The sequence below is a fragment of the Echeneis naucrates genome, chromosome 5 (genome assembly GCF_900963305.1).
Source record: "Echeneis naucrates chromosome 5, fEcheNa1.1, whole genome shotgun sequence".
Classification (NCBI taxonomy): Eukaryota; Metazoa; Chordata; class Actinopteri; order Carangiformes; family Echeneidae; genus Echeneis; species Echeneis naucrates.
The window spans coordinates 18,949,554-18,970,991 of record NC_042515.1 but is presented as its reverse complement, the minus strand read 5'-3'; the positions used below and the strand labels follow the sequence as shown (position 1 = coordinate 18,970,991).

At 39.1% G+C, this 21,438-nt stretch overlaps 1 protein-coding gene across 1 annotated transcript in view; it reads left to right on the top strand.

The window, feature by feature from the left end:
* suclg2 (succinate-CoA ligase GDP-forming subunit beta) overlaps positions 1–21,438 on the top strand; it is an 85,927-nt gene that overhangs the window by 34,955 nt on the left and 29,534 nt on the right. The window contains exons 3-9 of the mRNA XM_029501777.1: positions 2,531–2,630; positions 3,698–3,788; positions 5,606–5,758; positions 6,801–6,890; positions 8,232–8,328; positions 11,398–11,559; positions 12,906–13,048. Of these exons, the coding sequence (XP_029357637.1) occupies positions 2,531–2,630; positions 3,698–3,788; positions 5,606–5,758; positions 6,801–6,890; positions 8,232–8,328; positions 11,398–11,559; positions 12,906–13,048 (836 nt within the window). The remainder of the gene's footprint in view (positions 1–2,530; positions 2,631–3,697; positions 3,789–5,605; positions 5,759–6,800; positions 6,891–8,231; positions 8,329–11,397; positions 11,560–12,905; positions 13,049–21,438) is intronic.

The following is a 21,438-nucleotide window of genomic DNA, read 5'->3' as shown; positions in this document are numbered from 1 at the left end:
ACAAGTCAAAAAATTATTGCTCCTCAAGCATTGACCCCTCAGCAGCTGCACTTGCTGATGTCTTTGCTGATTAACTTCAGACATGCACCTCTTTCCTCTCATTCACCAGAGTTTCTGGGTTGAACATAAAAGCACAAGTTACCTCTGATTTTACGCACCACGACTGCTCTTTTCCGGTCGCTCCCCACTTTGCTTTGCACTCATTACGGTCCAACCTTTGTCTGAATGTTAGAGGCCATCTCATGTCTATCATCCTACGAGGTAATGGTCGCCCTGCTCTTTACCACGGACCATGTACAATGTGGTCTTTGAAGACATCATTATCGTCCCCATGTATTCCAGCAGAGTAGCATATCAGTGTTAAAACGGAGATTTGGACTGATTTTAGAGTTCTTTTTCTAAATAACTTTTCTCATGATACAGCCTTTGAGAAGTGGTCTAAACGTGTTTTATCGCCAAGCATCTTGTGTTTCTCTTTTACCTCTTCTTTTATAAAGTTTCCTCTTATCAGGGTGTTGCTCCTTCAGCTCCCATCCATAATTGCTGATACTGCTACAATATCTTGCTGTGTGCCACATAATACCCGGGTTTGCTATCAATTACTAGTGCAGCAGGATTGAACACCTGCCTCCTTCTCACCCCATTACCTTCCTTGGCACATTACATGCCTTTTAATATATTTAATATGTCTTCACTTTAAAAACATATTTTGCTTTTTTTTAAGGACCCCATCAATGTGTCATAACCTTTATCCACACCTCAAACAATGCAATATCACATTTGGACCACATCTTTGTTCTTCCACTTGTTTCTTTTTTTCCCCCTTCTTTTGAAGCAAAAGTCATTTCCTCTGTATCGTCCCTCTCCACTGCACATGCCTGGAGGACACTATTTCATCTTGCTTTGAACTCTTTTTAATTTTGCACAGTAGCAGTTTTTTATTAACATATTTATTCATTTATGACTCCTCTCATAGCCCTTTGCATAAGAGCACACCTTTATTCTCTCTTTCCCTCCCCTCCTCTACTCTCCACAGAGAACGGGCCTCACTAATGCAGTGTTAGTTTAATCCGTGCCACCCTGTCACAGGCTATTTTCTCTGGGTCTGTTTCTTACTACACCAGCTGTGAGCACATTCAGAGAGTTCTAGGGCTCACAAGCTCCCATTTAGACATTTCCCATCTTGCTTGTAGGGTTTATTATTGTTTGTGGGTTTTTTCCTCAGGTTTGTTTTTTTTTTTTTTTTTTTTTGGGGGGGGGGGGATGCAGTCAAAGGAGAAGCTTGACTCAAATTCCCAAGGTCATCCCCTTCCACTCTCCCTCCCTATCACCCTCTTTCCAACCTGATGGTAGCCACCTGTTAATGAATGAACACCCCCGCCTAGATAATAATAACTAAGCCATGGCCATTTGTTATCATGAATCCTCGCTCCATTTGAATAGATGGAGATTTTGGGCCAGATACAGGATAGATAGCCAAGGGGCCTCTTCTTAATGCGAGAGTTCTTGCAATGTGGCAATGACCACAAAGGATATACAGGGTGGTCTTATAATTGGGTCAAGGTCATATGAAGCTTTCCAGCAGTTATGCAGTTGCTTCTTGCAGGAAGTGAAAACACAAGTGTACCAGCTTTGTGGTTTTTTTAAGGTATTTTTAGCTGTGCTAGTAGCAGGGCTCTGAAGATGACATTGCAGGTCTGGCCTAAACTGAAATGTCGACGAGTATTGCATACAATATGCAGTATTGCATATTTTTTTATTTATTTTATTTATTTATTTATTTTTTTATTTTTTTTTGTTTGTTCGATTTGCGGTCTTGTTTTTAGAGTTAATGAAATTCACAGCCTCCTCTGATCTTGTTTCTTTTACGCTAATGCTGCCTTTAGATTTTGACAAAATATCTCAAAAATAAAAACTGTTGGATAGTTTGCCAAGAAATCCATCATGGCAAAATGATGAATCCAAATAATTTTGTGACTTGCAGGCTTTACTTGAAGCGGTATAATTCAATCAAAATTTGTGTTTTACACTTTATTTTGCATTACTCCTTGCAACCCTAATCACTCCAGTCAGCCTTACCTATACTTTGTGTTAAGTGCTGCTATAGCTGGCTAAACAATGATGGTAGACATGCTGCTGACTGACAGCATGTTAGCAATTCCACTTTAAGAATGTTAGGAAACTGACATTAGTGATTTGCAGTTTCACAGTGTCACTAACAAAGCTGTGGAGGTGGATATTCCTACACTACTTTGTAACTAGCGCTAGGCTAATTGTCCTTGAGGGTGGAAGGTGGGCAACAATTGCAAATACTCTTACTTTGTCACCTTGCTATAACCCTTCAAAAATCATTCTCACCCTTCTCTTTTTCTCTTCACCACTTCATTCAATTAGAGAAATAAATGGCAGACTCAGGGGGGCATTAAAGGTGCTAAGGCTGTATCGTAAATGTTTCGTCTTGCTTTGTGTCTGCTTCTTTCCTTCCTTTTATGCCTTTTCTCTTTTTTTAACTTCTCTTTCTGTCATTCAGATGCCAAAGAGATTGTGCTGAAAGCTCAGATTCTGGCTGGTGGCAGAGGAAAAGGGGTGTTTGACAGTGGCCTTAAAGGTGGAGTGCACTTAACTAAGGAGTAAGTATACCCCTGTGTGCATTTCACACCGTGAGTTATTGTTGGAGATACATTCATATTATTTTCTCCTATGACAGACACTTTTAGAGTGAGGAGGCTCAAAGAAGTCTCTGAAGATGTTCCCTAGGCACAAAGATGCAGTTAGGATTACTTGTGCTACGAATAAACAGTTTTTCTTTCTTCCAGCATCTTGTTTTGGAACAACTACCCTCAATTAAATGTTGAAAAAGGATTTTAAGGTCTGCAGAAGTGTTATGCTACCCATTGTGAGTTTTTCTCTCCCAGGTTGATTGAGTTCTGTACTGCTGCTGAGGTTCATTTTGTTCTATCTTGGTATTACAAAGTGTGATAGCTGTATTCCTCCAATAATGGCTCAGTCAGAAATCCTCAGCTTTTTTTCAAAAGGCTAAGCACCTTGAAAAAGCTTTTTCTTTTTCTCAGATGCTACATTCTCTTCAACCAAGTTTCCATATACTAAAATGGAGTTAGCTGTTAGGCACCTACCACTCACTGCTGCCTTAAAGGAAAAAAGGTGATTTATGACAATTGTCCCAGAAATGTATCATCACCACCCTACTTCAGGGTTTGGAATGGCCAGAATTCTTTTCGATATAAGGCATGCTGAGGTTCATTGTCCCTAGACATTGACATGAGTGCACAGTTCACTTTCCTCTCATCTGTCAAATGATGAGTCCAACCACTGGCTTCATTTGTATTCACATGGAAAACCAGAGCAGGCTTACAGAAGCAGACCAGGCATGCATACAGCTTTTAAACACAGAGAATAAGTAGAGGTTCGTCCACAGCAATGTGCAGATGTACCACAGTGTTTCCAAAAGCTCTACTTTGTCAGAATGTGCTACATTAATGCCCAAAAAGTGCTGAGGCATATCTCTCTTCAACTGAACAAAGCTCTGGAGAGATAAAGAAATACTCAATCTGTCTGTTCACCTGCTTTTCTCATCTTTGCTTTTGCAAATGTATGATTTTCTGAGTCTATGTATTTTTCAAATAAAGATTGTTATTTAAAGAAGGATATTGTTTGACCCATAACCCCTCTCCTTCAGTCCTGCAGTAGTTGGCGAGTTGGCTAACAAGATGCTGGGTTTCAACCTTACTACCAAGCAGACACCTAAAGATGGAGTGAAAGTGAAAACGGTGAGCCAATCCGCACACTTAACGATACAAAGATATACTTAGCACTTTCAAGTTGTTTTCTGACCTAATTTCAAGCCATTTTGAGTCCAGTAATACAATTCTGTAAAATTAATGACTGTGAAGGCAGCCTTACTCTATGATATTTGTTTTTTCCTATTCTTCTTCTTCTTCATTTTTTTTTTGCAAAGTTTAAATAGTAGCTCTCTGCTGTTGTTTACGGTGGTTTTGTGCTGGCTCATGTTATGGCTCATTGTGTAAATAAAAGGCCCACTGCGAATTTAAAGTGTTTCATAAACAACTGTTTCTATGTGCCACTAACAAGCAGGAATATTATTTTCTCCACTTGCATGCTGCACCTCCTCAAAACAGGCATTGCCAGGTGATGAAATCTTTTTAGCCTGTGGTTTGTGTGTGGGTCCTGAACTTTCTCTCCTCATTTTTTTGACCCCATCTTCTCCTCACAGGAATTCCTGCTCCTCCTCCTACTGCAGCATTTAACAGGAATCAAATGAGTGCCATACATTACATACATTTATCTGCAAAGAACACCCATTGAGTGATCATCAAACATGTCAAAGTTAAAATAATGGTTATGTAATAACTTTGTAATGTTTACTCTTATCATGTTAACAGATTGTTCTTTCAGATAAATTAAAAACAAAACAAAACCCTGTTTAGAAATAAAGGGTTTTCACAACTGAGACACTGGAGGGTTTGATAAGTGAAAAATATATATTAACAGCATAATTCAGGTCTGATTCAAACTTGAGCAGGGCAGGAGCAAATGAAACTGAAGCCTGGGTCTAATAAAAGCTTGCTTCGATTAAAGACATGCTGCTTTCTGAAGTCAAAAATTTTAACTTGAGATTAAAGGATTTTATGTAGTTTTCTTTAAATTTAATTTAAAAATTATTTTTCTTTTTTCTTTAACTTTTATTTATTTTTCTTTTTTTTTTTCTTTTTCTTTTTTTATGTTACTGTCAACCTGCCAATATAGCTTGTGTCAACCCTATATCCATATTGCACCACAGAAAAGGGAATACAGCAAGAAACAAGGGACAGCTACTCTGCAGCTACATGGATTTGCTGTCATGGCAATGGTCTAGAGAAGCAGACAAATGGAAATGTTTTTGTAAGAAGACAGAGAAAAAACTAAGTTTTAAGATGACGGAAGAAAGACCATCATAGTGGGAATAAAAACAAATGTTTTTTGTTGTCTGCCTAAAGAATCCAGTTACAAGTTAAATGAAAGGGAACTTAGGGACAGTTAATTAACTGGAGAAAACAGTATTTGAACAGGGAGAATCTAACACTGTCTGTCAACGTGGAGTATAGAGAAGGCTATCTGTCCTCATTCAGGGTAATAGTGTGGAAACAAAACATATGGGCTGTGCATGTTCAAAAGCTACATCTAGAAAACACACAAACTCTTCACAACATCTTCACCAAAGATATTTCATAGCAGCTTCTCCAGTCTTTTCCGAATAGGCTTCCTTCTTGCTAACTCTCGGTGCTTATATGTCCTACCCCACGTACCACGTACCCCTCCTCACCCCATTTCTCTCATTCATAACACGTTTCTCTGAGAAAGATGCTTCTCAGATTTTATCCTGCTTTTGCTTTGTTGCTTTGCTTACATTCTTGAGGGGTCAGTTCATAATTAAATATGGTGTAACTATGAAAGATAGCTATTAAATGTATTGAAAAAAGTTAAGTCAAGAAAAATTCATTCTTTTTTTTAATTTTTTTATTTACTTAATTATTAATTTGTTATCGTAGTAGCATACCCTCTCCTCCTCCTCTTTTGCCCCTACCAGGTGATGGTTGCTGAGGCCCTGGACATTAGCAGGGAGACATACTTTGCCATTTTAATGGACCGATCCTGTAATGGTCCTGTCATGGTTGGAAGCCCCCAGGGAGGTATGGATATTGAGGAGGTGGCTGCCAACACCCCAGAACTCATCTTTAAGGTACGTGTTTTATGGTGGTTCATTTTCATCAAAAAATACTCGCTGAGATTGATGGCATTTTATCTGCATCAAAACATTGCAGATGTTTGAATTGATCTTGTCTGGTACAGTGCAAATACTTTGCTATGTTTGTTCAGGGATCTCATGCTAAGTTTTGTTTGACTTGACATCATGCCAGGAGTGGATTCCATTGTGGGTCTTACAGATGGAGGCTGAGCTCTGTTTTTATTTTCTGCTAATTCAGTGAATTTATCGCCCTTGTTTGCATGCTCACGGCACAACTGAAGGCACACAAACCCAAACACACTACAACTTAAAATGAAAAAATGCACACACAAAGAATCCTTCTGTGTTTTTTTCCCTGCTATTCATTGGGTTCCATTTACAGAAATAAATCCATTGTCACTTTGCTACTTGGCAACAGGGCATCCTCCACTGACATACCATTTAAGCCTTACAGATAGAATAAGCCTTTGCTATTGTTATATAGCTTTTCTTGCTGTGGTCTACAGATGTTAGAGTAGATAAAGATCCACAGACTTGCATTCCATTCATTCATTATTTCACTGCCGATTTCAAATAACATAAGTAATACCCACCTGTCGTGCTGCTATGTAACACAAATGATCCCTTCACTCATCTCAACTCATTCACACCTGTCCAGTTTACACAGGTTTGGCCCACATCAGCTAATGATAGTGGCAGATGTATTCTCTTGTTTTCTTCAAGCTGAAACCTTTGGGGGGAAAAAAAGACAGTTATGAGGACCTCTTGCTATCTGATAGTTAAAGAGATGGGGTTCTAATGATCACAGATCTAACATTTCAGTCCCTACTGTCTATTCTCACTATGTCTGGCAGCTTTCCACTGCTTAATTATGGTGTTGGCAGTTTAATATGAGCGTCTGCTTTGTGTCAAATTATAGCATTTTGAGCCTCCTGTTCTCTCCCACTCCCTCTCTCTGTTTGTTTCACTCACTCTCTCTCTCTCATTGTCTTTCTCTGTCTCTATCACTCTATCACTTTCACTGCAAATCTTATAGGAAGTCATAGATATATTTGAAGGTGTACAAGACGACCAGGCACTTCGCATGGCAGCTAATTTGGGGTTCAAAGGACCACTGCAGAGACAGGTAATAGACGCTGAAGGCTTGAAAAGCCACATTGAAAAGAGGAGGCAGAAACACCTATGATACACTCACACATAGGCACACACAGAAAGATATATTCTCATTCACAAACAAACCAAACTTTAGTGATTATTAGTTTTACTAGAGCTGTGAAGTGTCATTCCACTTCCCTTACTAGGTGCTCTATTGTCATAGCTGGCAGTGACACTCAGCAGGTTGAGTCACTAATGATACCATTATTATTTAATAAAACATGTAGCACCTGGATTTTCTGAGTGAATCATCCAGTAACAAACCAGAATCGTCTCAATATATAGCCTATGATTTTCGGGACAGCGAAACAAACATTTTTTCCCCATCAACCAGGATCAAGTTCTGGTAAAAACAAAAAACAGGACAGTGACTCCACCCCAAATTGAAGTTAGGAATAGGTATGTGAGACGAAGAGATGAAGAGTTTGTTTCAAAGCTATTTGTTTTTTGGCATCAGATCACTAATTTGTTTTCATTTTCACAGGCTCCATGGTGTGAGAAATCTGATTAGCTCAGAATCTTCAACACGTAGAATACGCATAAATCAGCAGAACACAACTGCTTCTAAAAAGCAAACTGAGGGTCGATGGTGTTTATTCTTTGCTTGCATCCTGTTATACGCAATCCTTTTTTTTTTTTTTTTTTTTTTTTTTACAGGATATTGAATGGGCATTGATTTTAACTGGGTAGGGAGAGAAATAAAGAGTGATTGGTTTAGTGTCGGCATTGTCAGTATGCTTTTCCTTGGTTGCTGTGAGTCAGCTGCTAGACAGTTTAATTCAGATATAATTACAGCTTTTCTAAAATACTCCTATTGCCTGGAATGCCGCAACAGAGGTATCTGTTGCAATCCTTTTTAAAATGGGGATTTCAAGCATGATGATTAAAGCACCCACTGCCATTTGTCTTTTGCTATATTAACTGCCTGTATTCATCTTTTGTCACCTTACTGTAAATATAAATATTGAACGTATGTATGTATGTATGTATGTCGTTAAAAATGTCAAATTCAGCTTTTCCAGGTATATGAAATCTATTGAATTGCATATTATATATATATATCTATATGTATCTCTATGTATAAATCAATAATGTTACATTTATTTGCTTGTTATGAAACCTCTTCAAACAAGTGAATATAGTTTTCAGCTCAGAGACACGCACGTTCATAAAATAGCAAACTCAGACAGTTAATGTTGAAAGTGATTTGCCATGTTTTATGTAGCCTGTGTGGGAGACTGAGTGGCCTTGGCGGGGCCGGCTGCTTAGAGCTGAACCATGAGGTAATTACTGTCCTCTGTGGACCACGCAGGCAGCAGATCAGATTAAGAGGCTCTATGATCTGTTCCTGAAAGTCGACGCCACTCAAGTCGAAGTCAATCCTCTTGGAGAGACTCCCGAAGGACAAGGTACCCTGTATCATAGAAAGTGGCTGTTTTGTGTGTATGTCTGTGCATGCATTTGTTTCCTATTCTTTCTCCTGCCCTTAACTTTTCCCAAAAAGTTTTAACGGTCTGTAATATGGACTATTCAGTATTTCAGCATGAGCATGCAGCCACCCTCTAATCACTGACTGAGATACAGACACACCATCTCCTCAGGTCTGAATGAATTTAAACACATGAAGTGTAATTGCAGCGCATTGACATCAGCTTCTTGTCTGGATTACTTGGGTTAGATCAAAATCCAAGTGGCTTCAGGGAACAGAGCTTTCCATATTTATAGCATGTTGATGTTTTTTGATGTTTCCCAGTTATTGATTAACCAAAGGCGTCCAGACTATCATCAACTGGTAATGAGGAGCTATATATTACAGCAGCAGCTGCTGCCGGCACATCCCTCATGAGTGAACCTCGCAGGGGTATTTTATAATATGTAGAAAAACATCTGGTGAGCATGTTCAGTGTTAGCACATCTATTACTTGAATTTACTATATATATATATATATATATATATATATATATATATATATATATATGATGGAGGGATTTGGTCTGCGTTCTGTAAAGAACGTGTTATATTTTGGTGCTTTACATTGCACAGCATTGTTCTACATTTCATCAATATACGCTCTCAAAATGCTTTTTGGTATTATTCAATTGTATAAATAGTTCTTTTCAGCAGCAATGTTTTTTAATGTTTTTTAATGTGCCTGGCCTGGCCTTTTACATTTTCAGTGTAAAATTTAAATGAAATTAACTTCAAGTAAGTGGTTTTTTGAAGAAAAAAAAAATATTATGCAGTAAGTAAAGTTCTTTGTAAAGTATATTTATTGTCAAAGACTATCAAAATTCAAATGATAATTGCTATGCTGTTCAGGCTTGTACAAAAAAATATATTAAAGTTGGGTGAATGGAGCACTAACTTGGCAGTCAGGGGGGCTTTTTATTGTGGGGCAACAGCGCTAACCACCATCTGCTGTGAGGAATATTCTAAAATTATTGGATATTTACAGACACCTCTCAAATTGTCTACCAGTTTTGCCACTGATCCCAGGCAACCTTTGTGTCACAGCATTTGTGTAAAGATTTGGATCACAAATTTACAAGTGTGGGTTCAAATAATAGGCTCAGACATTGCCTCAGAGCAATGGCTGGATTGCTAGTATTTGTTTTCCTCTCACTTTTTGAGTGTTCCCTGGGAGATGAAAACACTTGTATTCATAAACAAATTCTGAAAAACTGAAAAATTCAGCCCCCATGTTGCCACTTGGTATAAGTGAATGTTAGCAGGTTAGCATCATTTGAAGTGCTCATAATTAGAGTAGGAATTACGTAGTTACAAATCATACAACAGCTAATCTGATGGAGTTTATGCTGAACTTGCACTTTTTTTTGTCCCCAAGAAATAAGAGTAATTGTCTTGTCTGTGGAATTGAACACAGATTGACTGTGATTTGTCCTATTAAGAGGTATTACAAAACACAAAACAATCACTTCTGCATCACTACTTTGATGCTGTGCAGTCACCTCAAAAAAAAAAACAAAACCCAACAAACTCATTCTTGTTGAAAGTATGCTTCATCAAAGATTGACAAAAGAAGTTTCATGGCTTCTTATGAATATTAATGATCAAAATGATTCCTTTCAAACAGTAGATTTATACTGAGTACAAGTTTCCTTTTCTATCAGCTGGGAGAAGCAGTGGCTGCGACTGAGGCAGTGTTTGTAGACAAGCTTCACATTAACATCATCTTATTCTTTGGTTCAATTTGTTCACATGTCACAAGGGAGCACAGCTATTATCCAGCAGACATTCAACAGAAGTGTATTGGAAAGGAACATTTCTCAAGGGTGAAAAAGTTTTATTTTTGCTTCTCATTTGGTAATAGCTAAATTCATTTTGTTGATGGACTGCAATAATATGTCAAAACAAGGAATTGGATAGTAGGAGTGCTACTTTACCTGGAGGACTCGGTGTGCCTACTTCCCATTCTCAGCAGTCTATTCGCTATTGTGTGTTAAGTTTCATCATATGTAAATTATAAAGGCAAATCAAATTTTCTGTGTATGTGCTACCTTTTCGGGGCTGCATGTGAATTATTTGGCTGTCTGTTCTCCTGAAATGTGCCATCTATCAGGAAAATTTCTCATCAAGGTTACCATTACCATAGTTTAAACTATAATGGTTACATTTTTAATAGTAGCTAACCCCCGTGCATCATCATTTGTCCTTTTCAGTGTTTTTTTTTTTTTTTTTTTTTTTAAGTTAGTTTTTCGCTGTGAATTTTAACATCAACTCCTGTAATGTGCTTATAAAACACTCTTAACACACAAAAAAAAAAAGCCCAGTAAAATTTTACTTTTACAATTTTTTATCTTTCTCATTACAGGTGTTAAATTAATAGTAACTCCAAATCCCACTTCCCTTTGTATACACATACGCACTATTTCAATGGAAAGTAATATATTAGCTATACTTTGGTTGTGACCCATTTTTTTTATGATTTACTGTAGGATGTGGAGCTCTAAAGACCCACTTACCATTCAATGTATGTGAAATAATTTTAAATTACAAAAATTAAAATGGCCCAATGTTTTTTTTTTTTTTTTTTTGCGTTGAGGGTGGACTTTTTTTTTTTTAAGGATGAACAAGGGTTAAACAAACTTTTTTTTTTTTTTTTTTAAATGCCTGATACTTTTCCAGGTAGCTTCGTGAGTAGGTTCTCTTTGAAATACTTTCTCTTTGAAGTGTAAAGGAAATATGCACTTACTATAACAGGCTATCCCTTAGAGGCAGTGACAAAAACACATGCCTTAGTGAGCCTTCCTCTGAAGTAATTAAGACCAGCAGGCTGAGGGGACACCCCTCAGTTCATTAATTTCAGCTTTTAAAAATAATAATTAGTGAACTTTTTATGTCTGAAATCATCCTCCCTTCTCCCCTGTCTGCCATCTTGCTCTGTCTTCCTTTTGTGTTTTCTCTTTTACTAACTCTGTCTTTGTCATCTTCCAATTCCTCTATGCCTATGCCCTAGTGGTTTGCTTTGACGCCAAGATTAACTTTGATGACAATGCTGAGTTCCGTCAGAAGTCCGTGTTCGCCATGGACGACATGACTGAGAGTGACCCCACAGAGATGGAGGCAGCCAAGTGGGACCTCAAATATATTGGACTCGATGGAAATATTGCATGTTTTGGTATGTAAACAAAACACCACAACAATACAGGATCGTGCCCACAGACACACACACGTCAATAAGTGAACTCTTGCTAGCTTAAGACTTTAATGCGTCTCTTAAGTCGCATAAGTGAAAAGCTCGGACACAGTTAGAACTTAGTTAAAGTAAAGGCAGCCTGAGCTATTCTCCAGTCCGCATTACAAGCAGCTTTCTGAGGACTCCAGAAGGAATGCTGCCATAACCAATGCGTTCTAATTAGCTATAATCCGCCCAGAAAGTCTCCAGTGAGCCAGATTGTTAGCATTCTCATTAAAGGCCCCCTCTCTTGTCATAAATCAAAGCTTTTACAGTGTACTGCAACACTAACAGGTGCTCTCACTTCTTACCCCATAGCCTCATAAACACATTAGATGTCTGTTAGCACTATCCCCCCTTCTCACACACAAACACATACACGCATACACACTATTCTGCATCCCCAGCTCCCAGTCTCTCTTAAAGTAACAACAGCTTTTAAGGCCCTGCAGCTTCCTTGAGAGCTGTGCAAGCCACCAAAGTGACAGCTGTTAAAGCGAATATCCCTTTTATTGAGGCCTCTGTCGGGGAGCTTGCCAGGACACAAGTTCAGCTAAGCTAAACCAAATGAGGTAAGACATTTTTGTGCACTTGGCTCTTGCATAACTCAGCAGGGAAGCCATGCAGGCAGTTGGCTAAATGATGACACGGGCTGCAAAAAAGGGCAGCAGAACCTCTTTTAATCAACACTCTTTTTTTCTCTGAAGTCGAAAGTCAACTCATAATCAAATTCTCTCTGTGTTGCCTGACTTGATGCATTGAATGTTCATGATTAGAAGATATTTCCAACCGATTTTGCGTTTTAAGCGTAAGCTTTTTTTTTTTTTTTTTTTTTTCCCCCCCAGCTATTTTCTCTGCTTTAGTTGTTGAACTGCTGCTAGATTTCTTTGTGGGTGTTCTTACAGCACTTGTCGAGTTTTCTTCAGTGCTGTTGATGTTATTTTAATTCACTTAAGGCTGATCAGATTTAACCTCATTATACTTTATAGATCGTGGTAAGGTTACTGTTCCATTAACACTTGCTCGAGATATATATATATATATATAGATATATATAGATATAGATAGATATATATAGATATATATAGATATAGATATATATATATAGTACAGGCCAAAAGTTTTGACACACCTTCTCATTCCAATGAATGAAGTGTGTCCAAACTTTTGGCCTGTACTGTATGTGTGTGTGTGTGTGTGTATATATGTGTATGTATGTATGTATAGACAGCTATATTTCAGAATGCATATTTGCACATTAAGTGAACTGACACTGTCATTTTTTACAGTGAACGGAGCTGGATTGGCCATGGCCACATGTGACATCATTGACCTGCATGGAGGAAAGCCAGCTAACTTCCTGGACCTGGGTGGAGGAGTGAAAGAGAGACAGGTGTATGAGGCATTTAAGCTGCTCACTGCTGATCCTAAGGTAGGGACATACACTTACGAATTTTTATTTTATTTTTTTCATCCCATTCTCACTCAAAACAGTCAAATACAAAGCAGCATCGCTTTTTAAAAAGTAAGTCAGATTTAAAAAAGCAAGTTCACCACCTGTTGAATTGTTCTTGTTATTACTGTCATGTAGCTTGTCATATCACATTCATAAAAGGTCTATGTCTAGTTAGTGCTTTGTCACAGAGACAACAGAGCACGATAGACTAGGGACCTTGGCATATGTCCCTATTTTACCAAGGGGAAAAAGACACGGGCTGGATGTGCAATTATATGCCATCATTTTCTGTTGCAATAGAATCATAAATCTCTTCTCGCTACAATGCAAAACTGTTGGCTTTTAAAGATGTTATCACATGTGCATCTGCACGCGCACGTTATTACAGAAGACAGGCTCATGTGCAACACAAAATGAATAAACAAGTTCAAATCAAAGCTTGCTTCTGAAAGTCTTGCAGTTCTGGGTGAGTGGCAGCTTGGGGTGTTTTACAAGTGATTCAGCTCTATGTTCAGAAAGCTAATAACTCCAAACTAAACAATGTGAGCCCTGTAAGTACACCGCAGTGCTGATTGTGTGTTGACAGTCATCACACTGCTAATTCCCCTGCTGCTGTCATTCCTTCGTCCCTGCACTGATCTCCGGTTGCCTCTGTGTTAGCTTCTCCAGCAATGCTCGGTTGTGGAATACAGAGCAGCATTTGATAGCAATTAGGCTTTTCTGCTCTTTTCTTTAAAATCTCTATTTACACATGTAGATTTTTATTGGTATGGCATGCTTTCAAAAAATACTGTAAAACAATAAAATTAAAGAAAATGTTTCACGTCAGTTTTGAAATATATATATTGACTAAAAAAATAAGCCAAAGGCTCCCTAAATCAGGTAGTTGCTAACCTATTAGAAACTAACCACTATCACAGGTACACCTCAACCGTGATTTAGGTGCGATATGTCAAAGTGCTTTATATGCCCATTTCTTTTCAGTAAATCTTCTACAGTAATGGGTGCAAACTTAATTTCACATGTTTGAGAGGTTGTGAATACAGATGCATTATTATAATAAGAAATCAGTTGCATATTATACAGTAGAGATATTTTTCATATGACAATGGCGTGAGGAGTAAGCATGTACATAAGTTTCCAGCACTTTTTGTCTCATATTTATCACCCAACAGCAAAGAGACCAGTGTTGCAACACCTTTGCAGATTTGCAGATGAATGTTAAAATCCCACAAACCTTTAACACCCCAGCAGGTGATACATTGGTTTATTCACATATCCAGTGTGCATAGATTTTATTTGGTTTTATGTGAATTCAACTCAGTGGTCTGTGGTGGAAAATAAAAATGAATATGGTGGATAACAAAGAAATGTGATCAATAATGGAAAGAGAAACCTGCAAAGAGGTGTCACTTTCTCCCAGTATGGGGTTTCCATTTATTATTATTGAACGCTTTTAAAGCAAGGTGGTCTCCACTTCGTTTACCCCAAAAAATGCACTCACACAGGCAAGAAGGATCCTCCTCCACCCTCCTCCGGTTCCTCCTCCTCTTTCTGTCTTGGGCTGATTCCCCAGATCCAGATGGGGGAATAAGCCTGCTGCCTGTCCCTCCTGCTGCTATGTATGGAAATAGAGACAGGGAGCTCCTCCCTAACAGGGGAAAAAAGTCGAATAGGATTGACATTAAACTGGGTTGAGAGCACCATTAGCATTTCAACCAGGGGAGCTGAGAAACCTGCTCTGATCTGTGGAAGGAATGTTAATCATTTCACAATAAGAGCCAAAGAGAGTGCTGCTCATTTGCATTTAGTTTCTTTTTTCTTTTTTTCACAAATTACCACTTCCAAAGTCAAAAATACAAGCAGAAATAGAAAGAAAATCATGCTCTGGGCTAGGTGACTGTGACAAGGCAAGACCATTGATTTCATGTCAATACGTTACAGTGGGAGCTCTGTTCTCCTAATTTGCCCTAAACATAAAGGCAGTTGGAGCTTATGGCCTTGAAATAGTAGATCCATTGTTGATTATTTATTCATATTTTAAAGCCCTAGATAGACTCACTCACTCATTTAACATTGTTATTGTACTACTTTTTTTTATATTTCTTCTCCTTGCAGCTACAAATTTTGACAGCATATGTTATGATGATGCTTACTTTCAATGGTACTGCATGAAACTACTTCAGTAGCTGCTGTAGGGAAGGCTATTACTGTTCTACTGCAAACATGAATGCGGGCTTTTTATTAGAGACAACTGTGACTTTTGGCTGAGGTGATTAAAATGGTTTATGTGCTATGGAGAAAAAAAAAAAAAAAAAAAAAAAACAGTGCACAGAGTGGCCAGGCAGACAGTTCAAGCGTAGAAGGTCCTGCTGTAATGATGCCACACAGTTCCACAAAAACAGGTATTTTGGTGTCTGTCTTCTCTTGCAGTCTTTCTTCCACAGTCATTTTTGTACTTTTGTCTGCCTGCCTCCATCTCTGTCGGTCTCTCCCTCTCAGTCTCTGCTTTGATGTCTCTGGCTCATTGTGCTGAGAGGAATGGAAGTGATGTGAGTGTACTGCTGGCACTAAATAGCTGAGACGGAGCCTGAGATGACAAAGCCTTCTCTCTCTCTTGTTTGTTCACTTCTCCGCTATCGTCTTGTGCAGCATTCATTACCTTAAACATTATTATTCTGTGAAAGAAAAGGGGAAGAGAAAACAGATGAAACAGGGATCCTGTATGTGAAGTGGGAACGATGTGAAAAAAAGTCAAAATGAAATGATTGGGAGGAAAAAAGTAAATCATAAAGCAGTTGTGTAGCCTAGTGTGTGTTAAATATGTGAGATGTAGCTCAGCTGGGTGTACTAGACCATAGAGCTTTGTTTGAATTTAGGCCACTGGCTTTTTAAGCAGAGACAAATTTATTTTCCATGCCAAAATAAATAGCTCCACTTTCTTCATATCCACGTACAGAACAGTCTGTTGACAGGATGTCTGAATTTATTGAGGTTTCTCTCACATCACCTGTAGGCAAGCAGAACCAGGCAGCAAATACTAACAGCCAAATAACCTCGTTATTGCCTTGTGCCTGTGCCATAAAGAAAGTGGCAGATGGATGTTTTGTCTTACTCAACATCCATTTTGTTTTCAGGGCTTAAGGCTGTTTCCTGTAATTTTTATAGACAGGAGTGAATGATGGCATTTTTCTGAAAAACACCCTCCTTGTTGGTGTATAGGGTTGGAGTTGGTCAATTTAAGGGGTGCAGCTATATCAAACAATTGAATGTTTGTTTGTTTGTTTTTTTCGTGGCAAAAATTTAATCCTAATGAAGAATATATAATTATTCAAAATTAGTTTTCAACTCTTTTAAATTGTCTGATTTCAGAAATTCTCCCATCTTTAGTGCAAAAGCCTAGTCATGTGCTTTGCTATGCTTATATATCCAGATATAGTATCACCACAGAGTGGAATGAACTTCTGTTCCTTTGATCACCACAGCTAACAGTTTGTACTTTATGAACTCATCTGTGAACATCTGCATTGGCGTCAGCTGAATGTAAAAATAATGTAGCAGATTATCAGAGTGAAGAGTGACTCTTCCAATCAGTCATTCATCTTCAACTTAATATATTATTTTTCAGATAATTCAGTCTTTAAAAGCCATTGTTGTGACACCCTCAATTTTTGTTAATTGCAATAAACAATACCAATTGGAACTGAAATCTAAAAAAATAAATAAATAAATCCAAACTAAGAAATTAAATTAAGTATTCAAAACTCAATGTTTCCCACAGGTTGAGATCTTATGTGTGGTGTTTGGTGGCATGACTGAGTGCATGTAGTGACTTGTGCAGTTTGGACAGGGAGATTGTGTAAACCGCAAAATTATGCTGTTTTGAAAAGAGTGAAACATGGTGTTTGGTTGAAACAGTGATTTTTATCTACCACGACAGGATGACAAAATGGAGCCCATGCAATTTTCTTTCATTCAGCTTAAATGCAAAATGTCCATGGATAAAGGCTTTGAAATCAAGTCCATCTGCATTTTCCCAAACTTTGTGGCTCCAATAATGCAGTCTTTGAGAAAAACACCCCCCAGTCTAGAGCAGTCCGCTATTTTCATTTCACCTGGCTCTGCAGTGACTGAGGAGCATGACCAGTATATTTTTTTGATATTCATTCTCACCAAGTCTTATAATGGTCTGTATAAGTGAAATAACTACTAATTGTTGCATCAATATGTCGATGGTCAAAACGCAAAACTTCCTAGCTGCAGAATGTTCTCATCTGTGGATTTGACAATAAGAATAAGAAAGCGTGCTCATATTCCTTCATTCTGCCTATAAAAAAGTGAATTTTTCAGATAGGTTTTTCTCTTCGGCCATTGATATTAAAATGTTGGTGACAATATCAAGGTCAGCATCAAGTACTGAGTTCATGACCACAATCTTAAGCCGAGTGTTCCTACCTGAAGTATAGATTAAAGTTGTAAGAAGAAAGAGAAAGAGTTGCAGAGGAAGACTATGGTCATGATCTTTCTCAATAGCAACAATAGTGCTACCTTATCCAGGCAGTGTCCCATGGCACACAAGGGGCATGGACCCGATGGGAGGGAACCACAATTCAGGTCATAACCTGGGCAGACATTTGGCGAACCCCACAAGCACAGCTCAGCTTCCTGATAAGAGCAGCTTGTGGCACCACCCCGTCTCTGAAATCTCTCCCAGCTGTTCGGAAACGAGGCAAAGTGTCCTGTGTGTAGCAAATACAACGCAGGTCTCCAGTATGTCCTTTCACGGTGCAAGGTGGCACAGGCACAGGGGCATTTCAGGTGGTGGCACAACCAGGTTCTGAAGAAACTGGCAGAGCTGTTGGAGAACTGCAGAGTGGGGGGCAAATAACACTCCCATTCCCATTCCCTTAGTTGCACCAGGAGAGGCTCAGCAGAAGCCAACAGCAAGAAAAACAATAGCTTACTCCGAGAAGGGGAAGCGAGTTGCGAGTCGATCTGGGTAAGCAAGTAAACTTTTGAGCAGAAATCACACAGACAACGCTAAGACCGGAGGTTGTGATGTGGTCCACAGCTGCCAAGAGGCTCCTCATCATTGAGCTCACCGTTCCTTGAGGGGAGCGTACCTGCAGCATACGAGTTCAAGGGCCTCAAGTACTCCTAGGTGCTGAGTGCAGAGGCCTGGGCTAGGCAGCAAAATCAATCTGATGCCAGGGCTTTGTGGGCAGATCAGCAGTCCAGCTTCTCAATGCAGCCGAAACGACACGGGGCAAACCTGTAGAAGGCCATCAAGGAGGTGGCAGAGGAAATGGACTAGGCAAGCTACTGGTTGCGGCTACAGAGGAGGGGCAGCGTTTGAGGTTCAGCATCCCAATAAGGGCACCTGAAAGGGGTGGCGGGGAGATGTCCACTCAGCCACTGCCCCCACACCGTGAGATGCACTGGATAGGGGGCAGAACATCTGTGAATGGTGGCTCCAGCTCACGGGAAGAGGTGCGGCAGGCAGCGATGCCAAGCAGGAACAACACCACCTGTACAATATTCTAAGAATGCCACGTTTGGCTCACCTATTTGTTTGGTGCTTGCGACGCACTGCAGTTAGCGTCTGTGCTGCCTTTTTTGTGAATGCAGAGCAATGGGCACTGCTCTGAAGTGAAAGGCACAGATTTGCACATTAGCATCAGTTCAGCCAAGGGACAGACCTCCCAGGAAAATACGGAGGTGTGTTCCTATGTATTTGTTAATGCAGATGTGAAACATCTTTTCACAACCCACTGGCTCGTGTGCATGAGTGACCTGGGTTTAGAATGCTGAGCCGTGTGTGTTTGGTCTTTAGTTTTTCTTTTGGATTTCTCCCTACATTTTTTCCTCCGCTCTTTTTGTGTTGGATTATTATGCGTGTCCACCTGTGTTTCAGAGCCCATTGCCCTTTAGCAAAAAGTCCTGCTATTTTGCTTCTTTCCAGTTCAGTGACTCTGGTTTAACTCACCTGTGGTCCCCCTTTAACCACTTTCCTTCTTGGTATAGTAACACTCCCAAGTCCTAGTCCTCCTCTAGAGGGATCATACCACTTTTACTGTTTTTCCAGTAGTCTTCTGTAATCTGTGAGAGTCTTTATCGTTATTGTTCACCACTACCTCTGTAGTGATACATACCAGGTTACTATAGTGACTCCCCAGTTTCTCCTTTTACTAGTCTCTCTACCATTTCCTCTTGTGTTCCTTTGGTATCCCTCTTCCTCTTCTTGTTCCCTCTCACCATCTTTCTGCTTCTTTGTGTCTCTGTACTCTTCCCTATAGCCTTTCATCTTTCTTAAATCCTGTTAAAGTCAACATTAGGATCTCAACTCAATGGTTTGCCTGCCAGCTAAATCCTCCAGGAGGCCAGGTGATGTCTTTCTCATCCCTGTATGAAGATGTCCTATGTCTATTGTGCTTCAACATGTATGAAGTCACAGAAAGCCAGTGGCTCTGGTGAAAACTAGTTGATCCAGGGAAATGTTTTATGAAAAGTGTGTTATCCTCTCCTTAGGCTGCTGAGGAAGGAAGGAAAGGTCCCCCTGTTTTACAAGGCCATGTCCTTAGGATATTACCTCTCAAGACTACGATGGAAATCACACAACTCAATCAGTCACCAAGCAAAAACACAAATAGGTGCAAATACACACTTCTGTTGTTGTCCCCACATCATTCACACGTCTGCACAAACATGCATCCTCCAGGGAGGCCAAAAACCTATAATCACAAGAGTACCTGCAATGTTGGAGCCCTATGCTGTGTTTTTTTTAGAGGGAAAAAAATCACCTCTCCGCCTGAAGCCAAGGGCCCATGGGAAATGCCAGTCCTCCGTGTTATAAACACATGCAATGCAAAGCCATCAACCAAAAGAGAGAAGGAAGTCAACAAGCTCCTGTGGTTATTGTGTTCATTCCCAGTGTGCAGAATATTGCACAAGTGCTTGTGCGTGCGCGCATGCAGGGAAGGGTGGAGGTGCCTTCAGGTAGAACTGGCTCTATGGGTGATAGATTCCCTTTTTTCAGTTATGGGCTGTGTACTGTAGGTCATTGTAATAGTTTGCCATTATATGAGAAGAGGTCCACCTCGTGGAATGGTTTTCCTGCAGATTTGCTTAAAGTGCATTAAAGTCTTGTTTTAGTGACAGATTTAGTGTTGGGATTTTGTGTATTGTGTGACCTCTTCTGCTCTAGCACATTTAAAATCACTGCAGAGATGTGTTCTACACTAAACCCAGACTGCACTGACCCTATGTTAGATCGTCAATATATTCACCAGGAGCCTGATGAAATGTAATTACCCTTTGTGTAGGTACATGTGGACACTTTGTTCAGCTGACTGTTATTTGGTCTGGATTTTTATTTCATTTGAGCATAAAGGCTGTGAGTGCATGCATGTGTGTTGGGATTTAAAGGCTGTTGTTTCAAAACCTCCAGCGCATTGGGGCCAAGTCCAAATCTCAGTTGTGTATCTTAAGTGAAGGACACATCAAAAGAATGAGGTTAAGTGTATAAACTTTCGCAGTAACTCACCAAGCAATTTGGTCCTTGAACTCCAAAACGCATGTTTACCAGATCACATGTACACAGCAGATAAGCAATCTTTGGCCATTTCTTAGCAAAGTACAGCGACAGCTGTGACAAACGGAAATTATGTGTCATGTGATTTTGAAACATGACATCAGTCAGCTGTAATTGTTAAGTTATTATTTTGACTTTTCTGTATACTGCATAAATAAGCCTTTACGCACAGTGGAAGAAGCTTATTATAGTGACAGGAGAGCTGTGTCTGCTTATTTCAGTATTCATTTCAGGGGTTTAGAGACAATAAATAGCCTTTTTATATCGCTAGTTAAGGAATATGTGACAATATGGGGAATTGTTTCTTCTTTTTTTTTTCCCTTTATACAAAAGATAAATAAAGAATTGTTCAAATTAATCAATATTAAATTAACAGCAACATTACAGAAAGGGTTATCATTTGAGTGTACAGGTTTTTTGTTTGTTTGTTTGGTTTTTTTTTCATTGTGGTTAATTGCAAATTTCACTAGTTAATTTTAAGTATCCCATGTTTTATTTGGTAGTTAAAATTATATTATTTTGCACTTCAAAACAGTTTTAAAGTCCATATTAACGATATAAAGCAGTTCCCACAAATGTCTTGATTGGGAATAAGAAGGAAAGGAAAGGAAAGAACTTTTCTATAATAACTTGCCTGTTAAAATGATTTCAAATCCAAAATCTAATGGGTACAGTACAATGTCTACTTCAAAAATTTTGCTTGACTTTAACCAAGAACAAAAAAAATAATAATAAAATAAAATGCAGGAGCCAAAGTATGGTATTGAGATAGGAG